Raw genomic sequence first — 27107 nt, forward strand, 5'->3', positions numbered from 1 at the left:
CAAGGTTAGACATTTGTAATGCCTCTCATCTTATGCATTGGCAACACTTACCCATTAATATTGACTGAGAGGCGGGTGGAATCGGCATGTTTGAATCTTTTTCTCAGCTGGTATAAAGGAATAGAAAGAGGGAAAGGCACGACATAAACTTTTGCTAGTTTAGCGAATCCCTTGTTTTCGCTGGCATGAGGTCAGCTTTATCTTGAAACAGTAAGCATCTGGAATGTTATTCCATGCTGCCAGTGTCCAAATATGCCTTGACAGTCTCATGTTGTCAACCAAAGAACTACAAAACTTATCAAAACACCAACATGGCAAAAATTAATCACATGAGCAGAATCTCACGAATCCCGGCAGTCACTTCCCGCAAACAGGAGGGAGACGTTTGTGATTCCCTGAACACTTTGAGCCAGTTCCTATTCTTGAATTCTGAAAGGACAAAGACGGGCATGTAAAACCCTAACTGTACGCTTGGGGAGATGACAGCCATATTTATAACAGTCACTGAACATTTTCCAGCATCTGTGATCAGAGAAACTGCTCCCCAGGTGAGCAGTCCACAGAGCAGCCTTTCCTCGCATGAGCACATGGACAAAGCTGATGGTGCAAACAGGTGTTTCTCAGATGTTAAATCTATGTAGAGTTAATTTCCAAGAGGATTTAAGAAGAGACTGCTGGATCAGGTCAATGGCCTATCTAGTTTAGCATCCTGTTCTCATAGTGGCCAACCACAAACATCTATGGGAAGCCCACAAGCCTGAGCGCAACAGTACTCACTCCACCTGTGATTCCCAGCAAATGGTATTCAGAGGCAAACTACCTCCAAAGAGAAAGTAGAACACAGTCATTACTGATCTAGTCGCTGTAAAGTCAGTTACAGTTAATGCCACTAGTTGGTGCCAGCAATAACAGCGCTGTACAAGCAAAATATTCTTGGTTACTCAGCAACCTCAGAGTGTGTGTCTGCTCCTTCCTACACAGCACTCACAACAGAACAACAACAACCATGTGTGTTAAATAGTGGGTAGACATAGCAGATGACGCAGCGATTTCTCCAAAGCAGTTCTTTATTTGTAAGCTGGAACAGAACTGAACAGCAAACAGCTCAGCCGGCCTGCTTTTATAGGCAGCCAGCTGTCAACATTGTAACAACAACAACCCAGGGTTTCCCGCCTAAAGTAACTGACGTGGACCTGAGTGAAAACTATATACACGATACTCCTGGTGGCCAGGGTGAGAACTTCAATACATAACAATGTGCCTCCCATCTATGTGTTACTGAGCATTTGAAAAGGGCTCTCAAGGTTCAAAACAAACCACATCAACAGACAGTGTAGGTGAAGGACTGTAGAAAGTACTATGCAATTTCAATTGAATTTCTCAGGGTCCAAATGAGAAATAGTGCTGTTTCTCTTACTACACAAAGCATTGCCTTGCACATTTGGGGTGTGTGTGTGTGTGTGTGTGTGTGTGTGTGTGTGTGTGTGTGATATAAAATAAACTCCATCCCTCCTCTCTGGCATCAATCTCACTTGTGATCTTCACATGGTCCACTTGGCCAGCCTCTCAGTGTAATTCATCCTAGGCACCTGCCTTCTATAGCATGGGTCTCCAACCTTTTGCCCAGTGGGCACATCTGGAATTTTGAGAAGTGCTGTGAGCACCAGCGACATCTAAAAGAGCAGAAAGATTGGTTGAATTAAGGGGAGAGGGACACTTTGTTAAGCTGGCTAAATTTACTTCTTATTTAATGGGGGAAGCATCAGGAGACAGAAGGAATGGATTCTGAGGAAGTTGATCCCTCTTTATACAATATTGCCATGAGAATCATTGTCCAAGCCCAAACAGGATTTGATTTTTTTTCCTTTCAGCTGAACTGTCCCCCCCTTTATGTATGCAATTCTAATTTAATAGTCACAATAAAAGTGAGAAGAAAAAAGCTGGCAGATGTTGGACAACAGAACAAGTGAATCAGTAATGGTGTTTGTAATTTATTTGTAGATCTATGATGGTGCTGGATATGGCTGCTTGTGTATCATTGTTTAAAAAACAATGTATTGCAAAGGAAGAGATGCTATTTAAAAATAAATTTTGAAATCTTTTGAAAGACAGAAAGCAATAAGATGGTGCAAACATTCGCTCATATCAACCACTCCCATGATTAGGAAAAAAAGCATCAGCCACTGCCATGCTCATTCACAGAGAGCAGCTCTTTGCACCCCTCTTCTGTTCAGAGCACTAGGGAGGGTGAGTGTCCAATCCTGGTATCCAATACCGAGCCAGTGAAAACAGAAACTGAGCAGAAAGAGCAAAAGGTCTCCCTTACATCGTGGGTTTTTGAGGAGGCATTTACTGAGACCTTTCATGGGTACCACAAGAGCTATTGGTGGGCACGCTGGCACCAGTAAGCACCAGACTGGCAACCATTGCTCTAGATTTATCAGCAGCTTTATGATCTGCATTAAAAATAAATAAATCATATCCCACCGTCCATGCACAGAATTCAAGGCAAAGAATTCGAGACAGCACACAAAGTCCTTTGTACTGGCAATTTAAAACTACACAGGAGGTTCTGTTCTGTTCTATTTTTAGGGAACTCATTGTAAAGGAATATTTAATTCCCTTTCGCTTGTATTAAAAAATAACCAGTGATGTAGTGGCACAAGAAGAAAACCTCGGAGAATTTAGGACAGGCTGCAAACTCAAGGGCCTCTTAGCTTCTCCGACAGTGGATTTTTCTATGTTCTGTGTATATATACCAAGTGCTGCTCCCTCTGGCCTCGCAAAGGTCAAACTAGTGAGATGGAGTGGAAAGTGGAACACTCTGTTTGTCAACAGCCTTGACTCCAGTAGAGGCAGATGCAACTTGAGATGGTTCAGAACTCTTGCCAGCCAACAACTGCCCTGACTGTCACTGACTGATCTTTTTCTGGTAATGCTTGATAACTGGGGTCGTAGTTCATACTGGATCTGCCACAGAGGAAGCAGTAGATTATGACTCTATATTAAACTGACTACCCAGGTCAAAGGAGCACAATGAGAGAGAGAGAGAGAGAGAGAGAGAGAGAGAGAGAGAGAATTTTATGTGTGCAAGTTAGAGGGCAGACTTTACGTTTTCAAAAGTCCTTTTTAAAATACATGGATTTATTATACTTTTAAAAAGTTGAAAATCCAACCTGCACAAAGCATTGCTTTTTTCATGGATACTGAAGCAGGCATAACAGAACTTCAGACAAACAAAATTAAAACACCATATATATCGCGCGTTGAGCTGTGACGAACCACTGAGAAACAAGAGGGATCTGGAACATGATCTGGAACAGGGGTGCCAACTTGAATAAAATATTGTGGGGGGCCCAGGTAAGCCCTGTCCTGCATAATCGACCACATAATGCAGTGCACACACACACCATTTGAATGGGAATGCCCATCAACTTGGGGGGGAGTCCCCTCAAATATTTTATTGTGGGGGCCGAAGCCCACATGGTCCCTTGGGAGTTGGCTCCTATGCTCTGGAGAACCTCAAAGTTTGCACAAGTAGAAAAAAAATACTTTGAAAAAAGGACCCAATTGGCCCAAAGACTGCTCAGCGACCACAGAACTCTGAGTGTTTGTTGGGAATGCGGGGATGGAATGGAGTATTCTGAAGAAGCTCTGGTGGCAGGCTGGCATCCTGAACAGGAGCACTTCACACTGCACCATTTTATTACAGGCCCCACTTGTGTTTATATATTATTTAATGGCTACTTACAAACCATCATAAGAATCAGAAGTCAGTAGTGTACCCACCAGTACATCCTATGGCACCTGAAAAAAACCTCAATACGTATCGCTTCAGAAATTGACGGTGCACTAAAGACCTGCTCTTCCTGCTCATTTCCTGTCTGCCCTGGTTCAGCTTCTCCTACATTGAACAACATGCCCACATTTAACTGGATGCCAAGGTTACGCACCTGCCATTCCATCTATTCTGAACGGAGGGGAGATGGAAATAAACTTCTCTCTGAGAGTGCTGCAGTGGCTGATGAAGGGAGACAAGGGGAAATAATTGAGGGTTTTAGCAGGAAAGGACATCTAGAGGCCAGGTCTACTTGCCGATAGACAACAGCTTTGCCCACCATGGATGAAGAAACCTGGAATACAAGTTTCTTAGAGGCTAGGTCTACCTAGGCCTTGCCACTGCTCTGTCACCAGCTGACCCAGAAATAGTAGACTTGATATGCCTTGTGTGTTTATTTATTTGGAATATTTATATTGCAGCTCTCTGAGGAAAAAAGCTCCTGTGGACTCCCATTCTTCTTCCTACCTGTACATATATGCAGGGCTTTTTTCAGCTGGAACTCGCTGGAACTCTGTTCCAGCAACTCTCAGGTGCCATTGCCATTATAAGAGAACAGGGGAGGCTTTCATGGTGAGTTCAGGCACCTCTTTTTCTAGAAAAGTAGAACTGCATATGTATGTTGAATTTAAGAGGAAGGGTATTGGATCGTGCCTTGCCAGATATTCTCAAAGGATGGAATGCAGTTAGGAACATGGTGTATGGAAATCCCTGAGGATATGATGTAACAACAGCTATGCCTATCCATTAAAGTGTATGGAGCACAATAAAGTCTTTAATTTATTATTCCCAGAACAGGTATATTAGATCAGGCTCAGGCACATGAAATGTTCTTTATTTCTAACCCGATTACCTCAGGGCTCTAGAAAGGTGATGCTGCCAATATAGGGAGCTTTTCAAGTATGTGGCAAAGTACCAAACATTCAAACGACCTGCCGTTTTATTTGTAGGCCTTTTCCAGGCTGTGACCCAAACAAATTGACATCTATGCCTGGATTAAGGTATCCAAATTCAGAGTCAGCTGGTCAGGAATTAGCAAATACTGCTCTTGCCACCAGCATCCCTATTTAATTAAAGAGAAAAATAGAAGTGCTTTCTCTGTGAAATACTCCTCTGTGTTTATCATGAAGCTGCAAGGTTCACTTTATACAACAACCTAAAATGAGAACTCTCAGCTGAGTTTTTATCCCAGTTTCCTGCTCTCTTTTCTTTTTCCTTGAGTTCTGGTACTATGACTATAATGAGCTATAATGAGAGTGTTCTCATTTATTAGGGCTGTGTACCAGATTTAACTGAGGCTCCTTGCTGCTTTGGGAGGTGTAGATGTGCAAGATGAACCAAATTTATCCCCCTTCCGTCAGTTGCATGCCGGCTTTTTAATACCCCAATCAGTAATTTCAACAATCTTTCCAAATGCTGGTGGACTCCATTTCCCATCAGTCACAGCCAGCATGGACAGTGATCAGGGATGAAGGGAGCTGTAGTCAAACATTATATGGAGGGTCACAGGTTTCTCATCCCTGCTTTGTAGAATAATTAAGGAAAGGCACATCCCTTAATCCCCCCCCCTTCTGCTTCTGTAATCTTCATAGAACTCTAGTTCAATGGTTGCCATTAATTTGATTCTGAATTGATTTTAGAATGTATTTTAATTAATTGACTGTGTGATTTTATGTAGATTGCTATTTTTACTTGTTGTTAGCTGCTTCGAGCCCAGCTTTGGCCGGGGAGGGCGGGATATAAATAAATATTATTATTATTATTATTATTATTATTATTATTATTATTCCAGAAAAGGTTTAAAGTGCACACATACACAAAAGAATCATGGGAGCTGTAGATTGTCAAGGTTGCTGAGAATGGTAGTTCTGTGAGAGGTAAATTATAGTTACTGGGATTGCTGCAGAGGATGTGTTTTAAAAGTAAGGTATGTATATAGCCCGTGGCACATTCCAAAGTGAGGCAACCATCTCAGGCAGCAGATCCCAATGTAGACCATAGATTCATAAAATTGTAGAGTTGGAAGGGACCCCAAGAGTCATCTAGTCCAACCCCCTGCAATGCAGGAATCTCAACTAAAGCATCCATGGCAGATGGCCATCCAACCTCTGCTTAAAGACTTCCAAGAAATGAGAGTCCACCACTTCCCAAAGGAGTCTGTTCCACAGCTCTTACTGCTCCACAGCATTTCGGAAAATCACTGCAATCTCTATATTCCACAATGGTCTTGTTTACAATAGTGTATTGGAACGAGTCCCTGGAAGTTCCAGAGTCCTTGCAGAATGCTGCTGTTTCAAGGTGGAGGGAACCTCAGAGAATTCCATGTTTTTCAAACCTCTTTGCCACATTACCAAAGAAAGTTATGCAATGATGACTTCACTGTTAAGGGCGCAGTGGTGAGTTCAGAGGACTACAAAGAAAACAGCAACATACTGCATCATATCAGATGGGAAAAAAAACTATGGAGACTCATGCTTGTCTTTGAGTGACTTGATTCGTGTGTGTGCTTTAGGGGTACTCTCATTTTGACTCAAGAAAATCACTATTTTATAGTTCAAATCAGGGAAAATAAATACAGTAAATGGACAAAAGTACAAAGATTCACAAAATGTTTAGGGGTATGTGTACCCCTGCAGCCCCCCAGAAAAAAGCACTGTGTGTGTAATATAATATTCCAGGTTCTCTCCTCTCACAGACTATTTTTAGGTCCAAATACTTCTTTAAAATATATTTCTTTGTATTTTCAAATGGCCATAAATACCCTGTTTCCCGGAAAGTAAGACATCCCTCAAAAATAAGACCTACTTCCAGTTTTGCCTCTTGCTTGCTGTAATATAAGGCATCCCCCCAAAATAAGACCTCCCCAATAAAAAAGCCTCCCTCGAACATAAGACCTCCCTGAAATATAAGGCCCCCGAAGCTACCGTAAGGCATCTGACTCCTCTGGACCATAGCAGCGGGCGCCGCCACACAGCTCACTGATTGGCTGCAGCGCAGATGGAGCTGTTCAGGCAGTGTGAAGTCTCTTTAAATGAGAGAGCCCGTGCCGCTGCCAGGACAAGTTGCCACCTGCTGCTCACTCTGCCCTGACAGAGTCTGGCTGACACACAATTAGACAATAAATGTGTACTGTATTCTTCTTCATGGAAAAATAAGACATCCCCTGAAAATAAGACCTAGCGCATCTTTGGGAGCAAAAAATACTATAAGACACTGTCTTATTTTCGGGAAAACGGTATCACAGCCTGCAGAAAGGGTCACAGTAGAAACTTTGCATGCAAAAGATCTCAGTTTCAACCTCCAGTATCCCCCAAGCTGGAAAAGACCTTTGACTGAAACCCTAGAGACCAGCTGCCAGTCGGTGTAAACAATATTGAGCTAGATGGAGTAACTGCCTGACTTGATATAAGCTGACTTCCTCTGCTCTAGCCCTCTAATTTATTTCCCTTCCTCCTCTCTACTTAGGAATGATTTCTTTGGACAGTTTTTGTCCTAGGCTGACAGAACTGCTTTGAAGTGACAGCTAAATACCTCAGCTTGGCATGGTGAAGTGAGCTGAGTGGGGAGGTAAAGTCTCTGTCGTATAAGTGGTCACAAACAAATAAAGAAGTTAGCAGTAGCTTTGCCAGAACTTCAACACCCACCTCAAAACAGTCGTGTGAGGCCTAGTGGCAATAGCTACTTCTGAGGTGTTACCATCACCATGAGGTGGCTTCTGCTCCTCAGTTTCATGTGACTAGAGTGCTCCTGGAATGCTGTTCCTTTGGTCTTACACTGCAAAGCTACCACTTCCAAATGCAAACTTTTCAAGTGAGCTACCTAGTTCACAGAACTTATTTTCAGGACTTAGAATCATTGAATTGTAGAGTTGGGAGAGATCCCAAAGGTTATTCAGTTCAACCCCCTGCAATGCAGGAATCTCATCCCCCATCCAGTTTGAAACTATACCAGACCCTGCTTAGCTTTCCAAATGTGCTAGCAGTTTTATTGACTTGGTGTTTGTTTTTTCAGTATGCCATGTGAATGTAGTATTACAAAAAAAAAAAAAAATACAACATCCCCTCACATCACACATGAATTGCATGCTGGAGCATCACGAGATGAACAGGAATGGAGCTGCGGGTTCCATCACCAGTCAACCACACTAGGATGTGACAGTGCTTCTAATCTGTACCTGAAGGATAAAAATAAGAATAGTCTGTGGCAATTAGACTTTATCAGAAGTAGATAGGAGAATCTGGTCTCAATAGTACAATGAGCCAACTGCCATCTGACACCACATATTCTACCCAAGTGGCATCGGATTATAAAGGTTTCACAAGTTCCTTGCCAAAGGGGGCCACCTTGGGCCAAGTTCTCACCAAGGTGATAAACTGGTACCATTTCAAACTTCAGGCTGGAGGGCACGCATGTCACAGTCTGGGTTACAGGCAGTCGGAGTCCCGGCTTGGTATGTTGGGACTGTGGTAGAGGTTGGGAAGCAGGAATCAGCAGTCCAGGGTCAGCAGTCCAGGGGTCAGGAAGCCGAAGCACAGCTCGGTGGGTAGTGTGTTGCCGTGGCGAAGAGCCAGAGGGAAATGCTGGTCTTATATACCCCTCCCAGCCCTTGCCACAGGTGCTACGAGTCTTCTGTCAAGCCTCATCTGTGCAGCCACGCCTTGCGCTTCCAGGCCAAACTCAGGAAGGCCCCAGTCCTGCGAGGCCCTACCAGGGCCCGGCTCCTGCACGCACTCCTGAAAGCGCATGACTGAAATGTTCTCCATATCAAAAGCAAAAACATGCACATGGAGAACTGGCTAGGCACTTCTCCTTATGCTTCATTTGCTATAATTTTTTATTTGAAGACACATCTGGTCACATGAGGCCTCTTCCTGCCGTCTGCAAAGTACTTGTTTACCACCACAGAGGGAACTAGGCCTCAGGCATAACACACAAATTATGAGAGCTCATGGGGTGTGAATCCTGTCGATGGCAGATTTCAAGACTGGGCACTACTCTGCCTATAGGGACATATAATATTATATATTAAATCACTTGCTTTATGTGGTAAATCAGGCCCACTGCATTTGGAAGCCCTCCTGCTCATTCTGCTGCCCTGGTGCCACCACCAAGATGACGGTAGCTTACTGGACAGAATTTAACATTACTCAGCTCTCTAATACTTGAAGCAGCAGTTGGGTGAAACCAACAGTGGGTGCAGTAACTCTGATCCTTCAGCTCTTGTCTTTTAATTCTTTTCCCTCACTGCATTCTTGTGATGATCCTAGATCCTTTGGCTCCCAGCTAGTTCTGTCACACAGAACTTGGCTACAAGTCTGGCTGAGCAAGGCTCCACCCCTAGGAACTGTAGTTTGACGTGAGTGCTGGGAACTGTAGCTCTGTGAGGGGTAAATCACAGTTCCCAGTGTTCTTTGTGCTGTAAATGTATGGGGTGGATGTGCACCTGGTGCAGTAGGAACACAAACAGGAAACACCCGGGCCATCAATCGCAGATCACTATGTAATCCAAAAGAAAAAAACCATGCCCAATTGCATTGGCAAACCCCCTATGGTATAACATGTTGCCCACCGAAGTTCATCTCTCTCACCCTTGCCCCCTCCTTTGACACATATTTATTACATAAATAAAGTGCTTTCTTTGCTTTATACAGATAAAAATTACAACTGTACACAGATTTTTTAAAATAATAACTTGTAAGTCTCTACGAGAGAAAAGTTGAGGAAATTAAGATTTAGAAAAATACGGGATTTAATTCTACTGCAAAATATATTATATACACTTTCCATAGTGGAATATTACTATAAACTCTTCATAGTTAGTTATTATATTCAAAAATAACATAAATAATGGCAAGCACTGTATCATTGTCCGCAACTTCTTTTTCTGATCTCTCTTGAAGTGGCAAACAGGAGATTGTCCCAGAGATGGTACTGTGTCTCCTTCATGGGAGTTTCGTATCTAGGAGGTCCTGGAGGATTCTGATCACGTTTTGTGGTTGGCTGGAGGCACACTCCTCAAGCTTGGGTCCCATTTGCTTGTGCAGGCTCTTAGCAAGTTTGGAGACCACGGCTCTGACGTTTCCACTCTTTCCAGGTAGCACGCCATTGCCAATCATGTTGCTCAGGAAATACCAGAGAATGGGAAGGACGTGACGCTCCACCGCCTGGGGTTTCCGTGGATAAGCAAAAGCCACAAGAACTGCAATGCAGAAGAAAGGTAACGAGTTGCTCACTTCTTTGAACATAGTCACACAATCAGGATGCAAAAGAAGAACAATCTGTGTCTCTACATGCAAAGGAATCCATCAACATGTCCAGCATTGGTTCTGGGTTTTGGAGGGCCCTTGGGCAAGATACCCTCCCTGAGCCACCTCTTTCAGTGGGGGTCCAGGGGGCTTTTGTTAGTGGGACCCCTTTCTGTGATGTGGACTCTTGGCCAATGCTCAATCATGCTGACGTTTGACACTGGCTCTGCACATACCCACTGAAAACTGTCCTAAACATACACAGAGCCTCAGTCCCAGTGTTGTTTTAGTTATCCAAGAAGCATAGCCGTCTTGTGCAAGGAGTTAGGGCATGGGTGAACCTTTTGTCAGAACTATTTTTGGCCATTTGAGGGGGGTGGGTAAATAAAAGATGTCCCACCAGAGGGCAGGGGTAGGAAAACTTAGAATATTTTTTCAGAAGTGAATGTCAGAGGGTTTGCACCTTCTGATAGCACCAGGCTCTCTACATGCAGGTTTCTAGCCCAGCAACACTTCCTGGGACACTCAGGAGACCCCAGAATATTGCATAGCCCCATGGGCATTCCCTATTGACCTGTGTGCACGGAGAATTGTGCTACTCTTATGATGCTTTTTCCACCTCTCACAATTAAAAAACACATACATCCTACACCCCAGTGCCTGATGATCTTCAATTTTTCCACTACCGTTCATTTTTACTGCATAAAAAATGCATTTGGCTATAGTCTCTGGAAGCAGAGTACAGAAAATGATAGATAGAATAGATGACTTTTCTCATTAGGTAAATGTTACTAAATCGAAGAGCTCCTGGTCTTAAGTGACCATCATTCTTAAAAACCAGAGACTTCGATGCTACATTTCCTCAGGAAATATATAGCTCTAGAACGCTGTTGGGTTTTAGTGACCTATGCCATGATAGATGGCTTGGTTATTTATTTCATGTATTGAGCTGTCTAAAATGGCCATATCAAATTCACAGACTGCAACTCTTAACGGGTACATGATGGGTCAAACTCCCATGACACCAATGACCTTTGGGTGATATCTGATGAGGAAGCGACAAGTGCTCTATGAGTCCTGCCATGTGGTCAGGGGCTCACAAAGAATGATTTAACAAGTTTTTGAGTCAAAGGTTGATTGCAAAAATCAAAATGTCTGATGGAAAATTTACTGAAACCTTTGATATTAGGAGAGCTGCTTTCATGTCTGGGGGCTTGAGTCTGTTCTGTGGGGTCACGATACAAAAAGTCTGATCTCAGGTCTAGTATCAGAAATTCATTGGGAATGTGGTCACAATTTCTGCTTCTGTGGCAAGTGGCTTTGTAGTTTACATTTAAAAGGCACAGGTGTGCTTTCTGAAATGATTATTCTCTCATGTGTGTGCATAAAAGTGACCCAGTTTGAATGTAAGAAACTAATAAACAATGGTTTGTTTGACTAAGGATGAAGGTACCCACTGAGCCTCTTGGGCTTGTCGATCAGTGGTTCGAATCTGTGCAACGGAGTAAACTCCCTTTGCTCTCTCTCAGCTCCTGCCAACCTAGTAGTTCAAAAGCATGCCAGTACACGTAGATAAATAGGTATCACTGTGGCAGGAAGGTAAAAGGCATTTCCGTGCGCTCTGACACTTGTCACGCTGTCCTGTTGCGCCAGAAGTGGTTTAGTCATGCTGGCCACATGACCCAGAAAGCTGTCTGTGGACAAACTCCGGCTCCCTCGACCTGAAGCAAGATGAGTGCTGCACCCCATAGTCACCTTTGATTGGACTTAACTGTCCAGGGGTCCTTTACCTTTGCCTTTTACCTCTCTCATGACCCACAATAGAAAACTTCCAGTTTGTTAAACCAGTTTCTCATTACAATTGAACTAGGAAACTGTGATTTAATGTGGCTTTGCAAACAAATTGTTATTTGATATCCTTGTTGGTAGTTTATGATTAAATCAGTTTTCTGATTCATATGTAACAGTAAACTGTATAGTGATTATATATATGTGTGTGTGTGTGTGTGTGTGTGTGTACTAAAGACAAGACAAGAAGCAGCCCTCACTTCCACTTCAAAAAGGTGTAAACGACAATAAAAGAAATTGTGCTGTGAAGAAAGAAGTCCTTTGCCTCCTGCTGTTATACAAGCCATTGCTTTGTTCATTGCCATGGATACTGCAGTTTAGTGAAGTCATTTGTTACCTGACAGGTGGTCTGTGATCCCCTGCAGAGCTCGACCACTGGTGAAGCGCACCCTGCTGGCAAATGTTTGAAGCAAAAGAAGATTATCTGAAAGGGACAGAAACACATTGTTTGGACATTGTTATAAACCAAGAAAATAAACAACAACAACTTTTATATTTCTCCCCCGCCCCCATCTGACTGGGTTGCCCCAGCTACTCCATGTGGCTTCAAAGAAATATAAAAACATCATCAAACATCAAACATTGAAATATTCCCTATTTCCCCTTCAGAAAGAGACAGAAAGTTATCTGTATCTAGAGAAAAGCGGATCTCTCAAATTCTCATTTTTTCAATCTCAAATCCAGTTCTCCACCTTCCCCCCATTTTTTTTTAAGTCCTCATGAAAATTCACTAGCAGTTTAGTGTGGATTTTTCCTAACACATTTTTTTATGCAGCTTTCCCTAAGATAATGCATGTTTGTATGCTATTTTCACTTATATGCATTTTTATGTACACTTTACCCTAGTATATGCATGACTTGCCTGTAGAATTGCACTGCAAAATCCCGAGATGATCAGATCTCCCAAACTAGATGTGTTTCAGTTTGTTTTATTGCTTCAGGAATTGTGAATTGGGTAGATTCGCCTTTAAGTGTGAATTGAATCAAATTTCTCTCCCATCCCTAGGTGCAGGTAAAGGTAAGCTTTGCTTCCCTACGGCACATCCCTTTTCTTTGCCTCTACTGAAAAGAGATCTGGTTAAACACCTTTCAATCACATGTTGGTGCTCTTTTCAGAACGACAAAGGGGAAAGGGGGAATACACATGTATTGTGCTTGGTTTAAAATGAATTTCAAAGGCAGTTTTAAAGGTGAAGTAAAGTCTTTATGGATACTGTACTAATAAGCAAATGATCATCAATAATGAATACTTTGCACATCTCTTCTATTTCTTATATTAGCATTTCAAAGCACTTCTTCATCCCGCTGAAGCCAGCAACTATTCTTTTCATTCATCACTGAAATAACAATGTTGTCTGGCTCCGCACACACATCATCACCATCAGAAAACAGAGAGTGTCAAACAGAAAATTGATTTTCTGTTTTCTGTTTTCTTAGCTTTGCTTTTTTCCAGTTGATTCTTGACTGCTATGAATTGTGAAGGGGCAAATGTTTAAGGGACCTGGGAGGTAAACTCTTTTTGAAAAAAACAAACCAAAAACTTTCCATATTCTTTTTGTATTTACTTAAAACTCCATCATACTCATCACTGAGCTAAAAGTGGATTGCAAATTAAAATGAACAAGTGGACAACTATATATTCAAGAATTGCATAATAATAATAATATCAACATCAAGCAAAAGGAAACACATTATAAAATGTGCTAAAAGCATCACCCTGGCTGTTAAAAGCTAGTCCAAATAGAAATACTTTACACTGCTTCCAAAAGATACTGTAAAAGTGACTGCCTGGGGGAAGGGAGATTCATAATCTAGAGGCAGCACAATAAATGCATGTCACTATTTATGTCCTTGTTCACTGATTTTGACAGACACATGCAGCAATTAAGATGGCATTCTAGAGAGGATGAGCCAGAACTCAATGGCATTGCACATGATTTGCATGTTTAAGGTCCCAGCTTTAAAATCTGGCGATTCTGATTAAGAGGCAGGTAAATATGTTCTGTCTGTTACCTTCACAGCCAATGACGACGGTCAGAAATGAATAAGCCATACCACTCTAAGTGAACCTCTGTATGAGACAGTATGAGACATCCTTCTATCTTAGGTCAGCTGAGGTTCACAGAAGCTGCAACTTTTCTGAAACAGCTGTCCTAAGAACAGCCTACCGGATCATGCAAGTGACTTGTCTAGACCAGCATCCTCTTCTCACATTGGCCAACCACATGCCTATGGGAAGCCCACAAGAAGGACCTGAGTGCGACCACACCCTCCCCTCCTGCAGTTTCCAACAACTGGTACAGTATTCAGAAGCATGCTACCTCCAGTTGTGGAGGCAGAACATATCCATCAAGGTCAGTAGCCACTCATAGCCTTATTCCCCCATGAATCTGTCTGTTCCTCTTCTAAAGCCATCCAACGTGGTGGCCATCACTGCCTCATGTGGAAGTGAATTTCACAGTTTAACTATTCACTGTTTGGAAAAGTACTTCCTTTTCTCTGTCCTAAATCTTCCAGCTTTCAGCTTCATCGGATATCAATATCTGATGTGTTATGAGGGAGGGAGAAGAACTTTATCCATTTTCTCCATCTAGGCATAATTTTATAAATTTATGGGACCTCTTTATTTTCTCTAAACAAAAAAGCCCCCAACTCTGTAACCTTTCCACATAGGGAAGTTTGATCTACCCTTGATTATTCTGGTTGTACTTTTCTGAACTTTTCCGATTTCACAATATTTTTTTTTTAAGTGAGGTGACCAGAATGGTATACAGAATTCCAAATGTGGTTGTATCACAGTTTTGTTTGTTATGATACTAGCAGTTCCTTTTTTTCACTTCCTTTCCTAATCATCCCAAACATGGAATTTGCCGTTTTCACAACTGCTGCATACTGGTTCAACATCAACATCAAGCTATCTGCTACAGTTCCATGGTGAAATTATTATTATTATTATTATTATTCTGCCCTGACATACATCACTTTACACTTGTTTACGCTGAATTGCATTTGTCATTTTATTGCCTTTTCAATCAGTTTGGAGAGGTCCTTTTGTCACACTTTTTTTGGCTTTGGGTTTCCAGAACATTTTGGTATCATCAGCAAACTTGGCCACCTTCACTGCTCCCCACTAGCTCTAGATAGTGAGAGCCAGTGTGGTGTAGTGGTTAGGAGCGGTAGTCTCGTAATCTGATGAACCGGGTTCGAGTCTACTCCTCCACACGCAGCTGCTGGGTGACCTTGGGCCAGTCACACTTCTTTGAAGTCTCAGCCTCGCTCACCTCACAGAGTGTTTGTTGTGGGGGAGGAAGGGAAAGGAGAATGTTAGCCGCTTTGAGACTCCTTCGGGTAGTGATAAAGCGGGATATCAAATCCAAACTCTTCTTCTAGATGTATGATGAACAAATTAAAAACCACAGGTCCCAAAACCAATCCTTGGGAACTCCGTTTTCTAAGTTGCATAGGGAGCCCCCTCAAGTTAAGGAAGGCTCCTCACTACACAAGTCATGATGAACACAGGAAGGGCAGGAGGAACAGTGTGGCTTTGGGGTGCATGGCCCCCATAGCCACTGTCACCATTTTAACCCTCTCTCCATGAGTAATGTGTGAAGACAACACGTGTTGCACTTAAATCCTTTTAATTTCTGTGGAAATTAAGAACATAACATAAGAATGTAAGTGGAGCCCAAAGGTCTATCTAGTCCAGGATCCTGTTTTAACACTGACCAACCTGATGGCCATGGGATGGCCACAAGCAGATCCTGAGTGCAACAGCACCCTCTCCACTTGTACTGGTATTCAGAAGCATATTGCCTCTGACTGTTAGTTGGGACTGTCTTTGTCTGGACTGGACGCAAAGAATTCAAGAGTCTAGATGACTGCCCATATGCTCCACCATCACCAAGAAATCAGAACATGGAGTAAATTCATTTCTGACCTCAAACACATTCTCCTTCACACAAGCACAATCTGTCCTTAGAAAATCTGTCCTATAAGAAAATTAGCAAACCGACTAGGAAACATGTATGCTAGCTCCAACTTCAGTCCTGACTCTTGATCACCCTATAGTATGTCTTGCCTACCCACCCAACACTGCATTTCCACTGCCAACATAAATCCACATGGCCTGGGATTTATAGCAGTCCTTGGTTGTGTAGTTATTGGCAACAGCAATTTCAGCCTACGGAGAACAACGTTTGGAACAAGCCGTCATTTAGACCTGGATTTATGCTTGTTTGTTCTTCAGAAATGAACTCAGCAAACCATAAATTTCCTTTGCAAAAGAAGAGTGCAGCCTGGGAATATTTATGGACTACAGACAGGAGAAGGAGCTAGCTGAGACTCATAACTTAAGGCTTCCCATGGAACCTGCGCAGAAGAAGCTTATTTGTGGGACTATCCCCCACTTCAAGAGCAAAATAACTCACTAGGATGTCCAGATAGCTACAAGAACAAAATACTTTGGGGGATGGAGACACATGACTTTTTACCAGGAGAAGTCCATTTGTACAATTACCAAAGGGTACGTGGAAGAATGTGGGAAACTGATAGAAACTAGCTTTATCATGTGACCAGGTGCTATCATCACGCTAGTACACTATATTTTTCACCAGATACTGGGGCTTAGTAAACAAATCTCATCATGTGACCTACCTATGAACAACTGATATCCCTATTCATTCATAGAATCATAGAATCATAGAGTTGGAAGAGACCACAAGGGCCATCGAGTCCAACCCCCTGCCAAGCAGGAAACACCATCAGAGCACTCCTGACATATGGTTGTCAAGCCTCTGCTTAAAGACCTCCAAAGAAGGAGACTCCACCACACTCCTTGGCAGCAAATTCCACTGTCGAACAGCTCTTACTGTCAGGAAGTTCTTCCTAATGTTTAGGTGGACTCTTCTTTCTTGTAGTTTGGATCCATTCATTCATTCATTTCATGCTCATACTTGAAGTGACAAGTGGTGACTTCATGGCCTAGGACCCTTGTACCTACGGGACCGCCTCTCCTGGTATGCCCCACGGAGGACCTTAAGGTCCATAAATAGCAACACCCTACAGGTCCCGGGCCCTAAAGAAGTTAGATTAGCCTCAACCAGAGCCAGGGCTTTTTCACCACTGGCTCCAGCCTGGTGGAACGCTTTGCCTCATGAGACCAGGGCCCTGCAGGATCTGATTTCTTTCCACAGGGCCTGTAAGACAGAGTTGTTCCGCCTGGCCTTTGGCTTGGAGTCAATTTGATTCCCTCCCCCTCTTTCTTTTTTCCTTTCTCCTCCTGTGATGAGGCTGCATTTTAATGTTGTATTTTGATCTTGTTTTTAAGCTGTATTCATTCAACTTGTTTTATTATTGGTTGTTAACCGCCCTGAGCCTGGCCTTGGCTGGGGAGGGTGGGGTATAAATAAATTTATTATTATTATTATTATTATTATTATTATTATTATTATTATTAATGCCTCTGACTCTAAGTGTTCTCAGCTGTGCATTTGTTAGAAATCGGATTTGGTACCAAGTTGAGCAAGATGAGCACCGCATAACATAAAACTGCTTCATGACAATATTCATAGAAATCAACTATTTCCACGGATTTCAACATTCTCCACATCCAACATGCTTTGGAAAGGACTTCCAGGATATGGCAACTTACAATCTGAGCACATGCAGAGCATTCACAAGACTGGTTCAACATGCTGAAAGCCACCACAAATGCCAATCCATGTTTAGCAGGCTAACATGAAGAACTGCTGTGATGGAAAATGCTGCTGAGACCCAAGCTACATATCTCAAGTGTTTCCTATTGGTTTGTTCTAACCTTCTAAACCCATCTCACGCTCCCAGCCCATAGTTCTCCTTGATTCTACCTTTCAAACATGCTCATTGGTCCAGGTCAAAGTCTCCTAACTATGTAAGCCTATACATGTTTGCTCAGAAGTAAGTTACATTGTGTTCCATACTTTGCTTCTGTCCTGGCTTTAGTCCTCCCTTCTAATAAGCATGTTCAGAACTCTTTTTGGGCTGTATCTCTCCACATGCTGCAGGATGAGATGTGATTGTGGTGGCAGAATGTTCAGGTTCAGACTACAGGTCTGAAACATCACATTTCTTAATATTCTCCAACATATTTCCTGCAAGTAGAAAACCAGCATGGCAGGGAGATGGCAGGACCGGAACCTCTCCCCTCGATGTCCTAAATTTCTACATGCATGTGGATCCACACCTGAAATCTGAAATTATAGCATTTACTCTTCCATCTTAGACACAGTTGTAATTCATATATTGGTCCAGCCTTCAAAGTAAATCTAATTTTATAACAGCCAAATTCTATTTGAAATCAATACAGTCGTACCTCGGGTTAAGTACTTAATTCATTCCGGAGGTCTGTTTTTAACCTGAAACTGTTCTTAACCTGAAGCACCACTTTAGCTAATGGGGCCTCCTGCTGCCGCCGCGCCGCCGGAGCACAATTTCTGTTCTCATCCTGAAGCAAAGTTCTTAACCCGAGGTAATATTTCTGGGTTAGCGGAGTCTGTAACCTGAAGCGTATGTAACCTGAGGTACCACTGAATTTTCTGAATACCCTAGTACCAAGAGCAATACACAAATGTATTCACTCCTACTGAGTACAGATCACCCAGGACAAGTCACTTTAACCACACTGTACAAGCTTTTAATGAGGCCTTATTCCCTGACAGCAGCACAACATTTTCCCCTAGTGACCCTCGCTGAAAGGTCATCTCTCATTTCAGTTCCAAGTCTGCCTTCATTCCACATGCATAACATTTCTTTTCTTGTAAGAATTTAGCACAGGGGAAAGGTGGCAGATTTACAGCTCCAGAAACAGGTTTACTCTGTGTAGAGAAAAGTAGAATCAAAGTAGCACAGTTTAAAAAAAACCAACCCAGCATATCTCTTCATAAACAGTAAACCAACAAAAGGGCTAAAATATTAAACTTAAGCTGTCATAAATTATGTTGGTTTTCTTTCATTAGAGTTGCTCTGTGAGTTTGTTACTATATTTTTACTCTTCAGAAGGGGAATGCTTGTGGGAGTAGGATTTTCAGCATCAGATGCCAAAGGAACATGGCTGGCCATGGGTACAATGTATCCTGAGAGGGAGCAGCACACAGAATTCCATTTCTTCCTCAGGCAGCAAAATATATTGAGCCAACCCTGGGTAAGGCAGATGAAGAAAAGTAAAACCCCAAAAAAAACCAAATTAGGCTGTAGCCATGAGGTCAGCTTATAGACTCAGATATCAAGCTACACAACTTGGATTCTGAGATAAACAAGCAATGGCTGCTCCTCATCTCAGATAATTTTTAAAGAGCTTAAAAACTATTTTAAAATGTTTCATTTTAGCCTCAGACGTGTCTACCCTACAAGCAGCTTCATAAAAGAGCCTTCTATTGAGGCATATGGGGTCCAGCCTTGATCTCAGGTGGGAAGCAATATAAAGGTGTGATAGAAAGGTAAACATAAACAAACAAACAAACAAATACCTAGATGAATAACCATTTTGTCCAGCACTTTCACTGCAGCGTTGTAGATCCCAGAATTCTTTGAGTTTAGGTTGTCAGTGACTACAGTCACCACAGAGACCAGGACTGGATTTAAACCATCTTTGAGGATTGGGATCATGGAAGCAACTGACTCTAATGCATACTGGTTCACTTTCTTGTTTGAGTCCTGAAGTCTTGGAGTAAAAGCATCAAAGATCTGTTAACACAAAAAAGAACAAGTAAATCCTACTGTAAATATCATACTGCTCTGTTAGCACAGAAAAGTGGGGAAACAGAGTCAGTTACAAGTCTACTTATGGAAGCAAAACATTTTAATATAGTGTCTTCACAGCCAACAGAACCTCTTTTTGTATGTGCTATCATTTCTCAACTTATAGTGGAGAGATAGCGCCCAACAAACCAAAGTAAAAAACTGGGGATAATTTTGGTTTGACATAAGGTGATATCCTTGTCTAATTTTTTGCGTCATTTTGAGGAATTTTTACAAAAGTTAGCTCTATGATGATGAAGGAATAATAAAGCCAGGATCAGCAACATGTAGTTAAGGGAGGGCATTGATTGATTGATTGATTGATTGATTGATTGATTGATTGATTCTTTGGGTCATTAATAGGATGTGGTACTCTATTGTTGCCTCCCTGCCCTCTTGAAAGTAACCAGTTTTGTTTTGTTTTTAACTCCTCTATACAACCTGTAAATAAACACTACGTTCCTGGAAACCCAGATCTCTTCTTTCCACAGATTACAGAGAGATGGCGACCAAGAAGCAGCAACAGCTATGAAGGTTCTTCAGAAACAGCAGCACATTGAACATTGCCCTTACATAAGAGCAAAATATAGTTATATTAGCTATGTAGATGTACATTTAAGTGCTAGCAATCCACACTGGGATCTTAGCATGGGGCTGAAACTCAAAATGGAATATTAGCATGGGGAGGGGGGAAGGCTCAGAAACTTTACTCCCCACTGTAGGCATAATCCAAATTGTGCAATTTTAATTGGCAGAGGGGATCTATCTGTTTGTATCTCTTTTATTGTACTTGCAGGTGCAGAGCCTTCAAATCTGGATCACAACCACAGTAGGGCGAAGGATTAAACCCTCTTCCCCCATTACAGTACCAATCTGTGCTTAAAGGCGGAGACAACTGAGAGTCCCATGGACTGCAAGAATATCAGACCTATCCATTCTGAAGGAAATCAGCCCTGAGTGCTCACTGGAAGGACAGATCCTGAAGCTGAGGCTCCAATACTTTGGCCACCTCATGAGAAGAGAAGACTCCCTGGAAAAGACCCTGATGTTGGGAAAGATGGAGGGCACAAGGAGAAGGGGACGACAGAAGATGAGATGGATGGACAGTGTTCTCGAGGCTCCCAGCATGAGTTTGACCAAACTACAGGAGGCAGTGGAAGACAGGAGTGCCTGGCGTTCTCTGGTCCACGGGGTCACGAAGAGTCGGACACGACTAAACGACTAAACAACAACAACAACAACAACATGTATCTCACATAATACATGGTTTGCCCATCAGTTAAACTGAGTAGGGAATTGGGATTAAGATGGCCCAACCTAATCTCAGCAAATGGGTCACTTGGGGCTACTGGCCCCCAAATGTATGGCATCCAAGTACCTGTATGATATTTGAGGACACAAGCTGGGGGTTGTTCTTGCAATGCTCCATTAGCAACGCCACTCCCTCCATTCGCATCTGGAATTCCTTCGCCACCAGCATCTTGTTCAGCTCCTTGAGCTGCTCCATCATTTCGATGCTGCGAAGGGACGAGCGGCGAGCCACAGCCTGCGGGATGCTTAGGCCATCTGGGACAGAGCTAGCATTGAGAACCAAAGGTTTATTCATTGTGTTATGCATTAATAGTAGTTAAATGACAGCACTCGATTACATTGCCCAATTACATTGCTCTCATGACTAGGAGTGGGGGAATTGTCTGTTTCTCATTTTTTCAATCATAGCTTCTGTTCTTCCATGTTTCCACATCAGTTTGTGGTGGTGGTTGTTAAAAAAAAATATCCTCATGAAAATTCATACATGTCTTGGTGTGAATTTATCCTAATACACATACTTTTATATGCAGTTTTGCCTGCTATATATTTGTACATAATTTTCATAATTTAATGGCTTTTTGTATGTTATTTTCTTGAATATATGCATGTTATACACACTTTAGTATCTGCATTTTTGTTAACGCATTACTCAGTTGGAGAACTGTCCTGCAAAATATTAATAACTGCATACGCTGAAAGACAGCTGCGTTTCAGTTCTTCAGTTGTTTTGGGAAGGGCCAATTGGGCAGGTTCACCTTTGAATGCAAACTGAAATGAATTTTTCCTCCATCCCTAACTCGGCACCAACACAATTTTTGAAATTCAAAATGTATAATGCACTGAAGCAAAATGTTTTAATTTACTGAACCCACATAATTCACTTTGGCTGTAAAGTTATCGGATGTGCCAAACTGGAAGATGACTGGCAAAAAAATGGAAGTGGGGAAAGTGAAAGAAGGCTGAGGTGGAGGAAATCAGGAAGGTCCTGTCTAAGGTATAGAGAGCAAGGGGCTAGGATTCATGGGAATGGGCAGCATATGTTCCTGGTACAGTGGTACCTCGAGTTACATACGCTTCAGGTTACAGACTCCGTTAACCCAGAAATAGTGCTTCAGGTTAAGAACTTTGCTTCAGGATGAGAACAGAAATCGTGCTCCGGCGGTGCGGCGGCAGCAGGAGGCCCCATTAGCTAAAGTGGTGCTTCAGGTTAAGAACAATTTCAGGTTAAGAACGGACCTCCGGAACGAATTAAGTACTTAACCCAAGGTACCACTGTAATTTCATTCAATAACACAATCATGTGTCCTAAAAGGGCCTTTTCAGCAGACATTTTTATTAAATGGAGGAAGCCACAATGGATCCCAAGAAAACATGTCATGCTAAAAGACAGCAAAAAGAAAAACAGCTCTGAGCATGCAGAGTAGTTTAGTAGAGCCAAGGGGTGCTCCATACCTTTCCTCTGAAGGCAGGCTGTCCAGTGAGGTTGTCAGACTGCTGCTCTTCGACCCTCTGTGGCTTTTGGCAGAAGGAGCTTGAGAAGATTGGTCTTCTAATCCCTGCATAGAGAAATGCATAGGCCAGGAGTGGTTAAGCTTTCTTGAGTCAAAGGCCACACTGGCCTTTGGTCAACCCTCCAAGCACTACATGCCAGCAGTCGGTGTGGCCCCAGTGGTTGTTTCTGGCCCCGCTCTCTTATTCAAACACACAGGCACACACACACCCTCCAGAGAGCCAGTGTGGTGTAGTGGTTAAGAGCGGTAGTCTTGTAATCTGGGGAACCGGGTTCGCGTCTCCGCTCCTCCACATGCAGCTGCTGGGTGACCTTGGGCTAGTCACACTTCTCTGAAGTCTCTCAGCCCCACTCACCTCAAAGAGTGTTTTTTGTGGGGGAAGAAGGGAAAGGAGAATGTTGGCCACTTTGAGATGCCAGGTAATGATAAAGCGGGATATCAAATCCAAACTCTTCTTCTTCTTCTCCATAGAAAGGAGTTGGATTGGGAGAGTTATACCCCCTCTGCACTCGATCAAAGTGATGACTTGGGAGGGAGCAATCCACCCCACACTGTGCCTGCTTTAAATATGCTTTCGTTTCACTATGGCTGCCATCAAAATCAGGGGTGCTTGGGAAATTGTATGACCCCTGATATAGGCATTTTAACAAAGAGTGAAATTACACATAGACAAGTTGCAGTAACTTTTCCTGTAACATTTGAAGAGGAGATGTATGGGCACAAGCATATGCTTAAGATCAGAAGAAAATCTTTTCTGGATCATGCCAATGGCCTATCTATTCCAGCATCGTGTTTTCCCACAGCGGTCAATCAGATGCCTGTGGGAAGCCTGCAAGCAGGATGTGAGTGCACAGGGGTGGCCTGAGACATTTCAGCACTGGAGACAAAACACCCCCTGCCACCCCCACAGTGGAGAGGGGGCATGAGGTTCAGAGAAGACCTCGTCAAGCCTTGCCAGCCCAGGGGAGCTTCAGAAAGCACTTCTCTTGAAGGAGAATCAGTTTCCAAAGCTTCCTTCCCGCCCAGTAGCAAATCTGGATGGTGGAATGCCTCCCCTATTGCCAACTTGGTGGGAGGAGAGGCATTCTGCAGAGCTTTGCTGCTGGTTCTAACAAGTCTGAGAGATTTTATACGTCTTGCTCTGAACATGATTGAGCTTGGATCCAGCCCTTAATTTTTATTTACCAAAGAATGAAATATATTTGATCTTCTGATTCCACTTTCAGCGCAAATATTTCTTATAAAGAGATTTTATTAAAGCTTTTTCATAATACAGTAAGATAAAAAATAATAATCTAAATAAAAACAAAAACAGAGAGAAAGAGGAAATAAAACACCAAATCTTTCCAACACATTCTGTGCCCCTCCATACTCACTTTCTGCTTAATTGCAGCCATGACATCACGCAAGTCATGTGACGGTAGACACTGCTTCAAATACCCATCAAATTTTGAATGGGACATAAGGATGTTCAGCATCTTCCGGCCATAAAATCTAGCACAGGGAGGGAAAAGTTAATTAAGAATATTTGATGGCAAAATTTTGACTCTGTTTCAGAAAGTGCCATTTGTCTGGTTCAGGGTGGTCCAACCTCTCAGGCCAAGTGGGCAGCGATAGTACTTTGATACAGAACTTGTGAGCCACACACTGAATTTTTCCATATTGTAAATCAAAGCGTTCACAATATAGTTAATATTATTTAACACATACGATTAATATAATTAAATACAGAATTAATGAGTAAAATATAAATGTCTTCAAAAGACAAATCACAAAATAATTCGGAAAAATAGAACCACCACAAATTCTGAAGGAAGTATACCATAATTCAAGACATCAAGAATGCTTTTCATTGCCAACACTCATTCATAATAAAAATGAATGTATATACCAATGTGCTCTAGCGATGAGAGTAATGGACTAGATCAGACCTGGGAGATCAGGGTTCAGATTCTTTTTGCAAACTTCTTTGGAGTAGCTGTTGTTGTTGGTTTTGTTTTTGTTTTTACAATGGAGTGGCATATGAATTTCATGAAATGAATGAATAAATGAATAAATAAACCACTCCCGCCATACCTGGCCATTGGCCTTGCTAGCTGGGGCTGAATGGAATGGAAGGCCAAAACATTTGGAGGGCAATAGGTTGGTCCATCTCATCTTGCAATGAAATGCACTCAAAGACTCTCAGCTGTTTGCCTGACAGTTTACCTTGTGTCTTGATTGCAGTCTTGAGCAAGCTTAACCAGCATCTGCACCAGAAGCTCTGTACTCTCCCGGTTGCCCGAGAGCAGTTTTTCTGCCCCAATCTGCTCCACGATGTTCAGCAAATGTTCAGCCGCACATTTCCGGATGAGGGGGTTACGGTGGCTGCAAACACAGTGGTCCTAAGAATGAGACCTCTACTTTTCTTATACTGCAAAGCTACCCCAGCTTGCCTCAGCCAAAATATCCCAACCCAGCTAGTTCTGACCCTAACTGGCAAACTGCCTTGCAGGGGTGGGAAACCTGATTGTGAAATTTGGCTTAACTTCATGTGGGCGGAAAAGGAGGGTGGGAGCAGGAAAATGGAAAGGGGGCAGCTGAAACAGACAGAGTGGTTGAAGGAGGGGGAGCAGCCCTCTGTAAGTTCAGATCTCTGGCAAGAGTGTTTTGCCTCAGCTCTGGCAAACCATAAGCTAGGAAGACTATGGAGAGGAGGAGGGGGAGCGCATGGGGTGACCACACCCATTTTGGACTCCAGCCCCACCCATCATTGTCATGCATCCCCTGAAAGTTTACCCCCCAGGGATATGACCCTGGTGCCTTATTATCCAGCGTGATTGCAGCCCTACTCTACTTCAAGAGAACAAGTCATGGGTAAGAAGAAGAGGTGTGAGGGCCCAGAAAAAATATCTAGGGAAATTGGTCCAGATATAACTGAGGAAGTACAAGCATGCAGAGGAAAAGGCCCTTCACGTACTTCACTCCATTGGCCATGAGGGCAGCCATTGCTCGTGAGGGAGTCACATTCTGCGCCATGATGCCCAAGCATTGATCAGCTGCTTTCTGGATGAATTCACTAGAATCGCCTGCCTTCTGGAGAAGGACCCGAGAAATCTCTTCAACCTCTTGGTCCATATGCTTCTTCATGGCCTTGAAGAGGTCAGCTAGGGTCCCGATAGCAAACCGAGATACTTTTGACCGGAGGTTGCTAACCTGGCAATGGAAACATTACAAGCTGAAACGTTTGCGCATTCATGTGATCCTGTTTGCTGCTGCAAATGCTGACACGCCAACCAAAGGCAAGACAATTTATTTGTAATTGTCCACAAAATGCCACACTTCTTATGAAAGTGTGGATAATAAACCAGGATGTGCCAATCAAGTTGAGTCATTCGCACTGTACATCTGCATTGCCTTCCTATCATGAATAGGAGAAACATGGAATTATTTCAGTTTTGATAATGGCTCCATCTGAATGGGCACCACGACCTGCAGATCTAACTTAAGGAAGGAGAGTACTAAATCAGGAGCACCTAACCATCATTTAAAACATATGCATGCATAAATGCTTAATATAAATAAAATAAATAATAAAGTCAGGCTTGCTCACTGGTTTGAGCAACTAACGAACTTTTTGCGGCTGTGCTCCACATGAGAGACAACAACAAAAATCATTATTTGTACCCCACTGATCTGACTGGGTTGCCCCAGCCACTCTGGGCAGCTTTCCTCACACACACAAAATACTTAACAGGAGCTGAATGTCCTGATAGATGGGGGTGAGCTGCCAATGCCTGAAAAGAGCTGTAAATATTTATCAGTCCTAATTTCTTATATTACTTTTTAAAACTATGAACCGAAAAAAGGGGGTGTTTCTGGAAGGGAAGTAAGCCATCCATTTTTCTTTCTATGTATAAACAGACACCCTGCCGTTAACACTTTGCTTGTGTTTTGCAAAGTGGGAGGGTTTGAATCCCACAGAACTGAATCCCACATTCAGATAATTAAAGTTTGAAGATGCTCCAACCTTCCCATTAACAGGGAATCAAGTCTACATCCATGATAATTTCAGAGAGAAGCCAGAGACCACAAATTACACAAATGGCCAGCCATTATTTGCTGCAGATGACAGAAGGCTTAATGGCCTTGCCAACTTTGCTATGTTAACAGCCCAGTCGGCTGATCAAACAATGAGCAAGTGTAGAAATGGCCCCTGTGGCTTCTTTTACCTCCTGCTTTTTATTAGACGGGTTTAAAATGAGAACAATAAAAACCTCTCCATTAAGCGATCAAATAAACAGCAAAGCTGTTAAGAGCGGCCGTTGGGTAAATAAGCTCCCTAGAATCCAAGAATTGGCTGCCTCACAGAGTCCAGCACATAACATATTTGGGTTTGGGGAAATGTAGGTAGCTCAGATCAGCTTTTGTTCTCCTTTTTTCTGGGTGGAAGCATTTCAGACAAAGAGATGCAGTTGATAGAAGAGACAGAATCAACATGGTTGGACTTGCAGGTTCTTCTGTGAGACATGCTGAATTTGGGTTTCAACAACTATGTACAAAATGCATGTACATCAGGTCAGATACGAAAGCTACATATAT

General features: G+C 42.7%; 1 protein-coding gene and 1 long non-coding RNA gene across 6 annotated transcripts in view; both read right to left on the reverse strand.

Annotated features, from left to right (window-relative positions):
• Positions 1-6663, reverse strand: LOC309366083. The gene is made up of 3 exons (XR_014166481.1): positions 6600-6663; positions 1533-1673; positions 1-429 (listed from the first exon to the last, which is right to left on the reverse strand). It is a non-coding gene; the product is annotated as an uncharacterized lncRNA (long non-coding RNA).
• Positions 6664-9324: 2661 nt separating this feature from the next.
• The window catches only part of TOGARAM2 (TOG array regulator of axonemal microtubules 2), a 73704-nt gene continuing 55921 nt past the window's right edge, over positions 9325-27107 (reverse strand). For all 5 annotated transcript variants that reach the window (XM_081903807.1, XM_081903806.1, XM_081903809.1 and 2 more), the window contains exons 13-20: positions 25486-25721; positions 24735-24893; positions 23903-24020; positions 22468-22571; positions 21083-21281; positions 19434-19650; positions 12269-12355; positions 9325-10037 (exon numbers count right to left, since the gene is read on the reverse strand). In XM_081903807.1, coding sequence (XP_081759933.1) covers positions 9781-10037; positions 12269-12355; positions 19434-19650; positions 21083-21281; positions 22468-22571; positions 23903-24020; positions 24735-24893; positions 25486-25721 — 1377 coding nt within the window. In that variant the 3' untranslated portion in view covers positions 9325-9780. The remainder of the gene's footprint in view (positions 10038-12268; positions 12356-19433; positions 19651-21082; positions 21282-22467; positions 22572-23902; positions 24021-24734; positions 24894-25485; positions 25722-27107) is intronic.

The sequence above is a fragment of the Podarcis melisellensis genome, assembly GCF_964234715.1.
Source record: "Podarcis melisellensis genome assembly, chromosome: 3".
NCBI classification, from domain to species: domain Eukaryota; kingdom Metazoa; phylum Chordata; class Lepidosauria; order Squamata; family Lacertidae; genus Podarcis; species Podarcis melisellensis.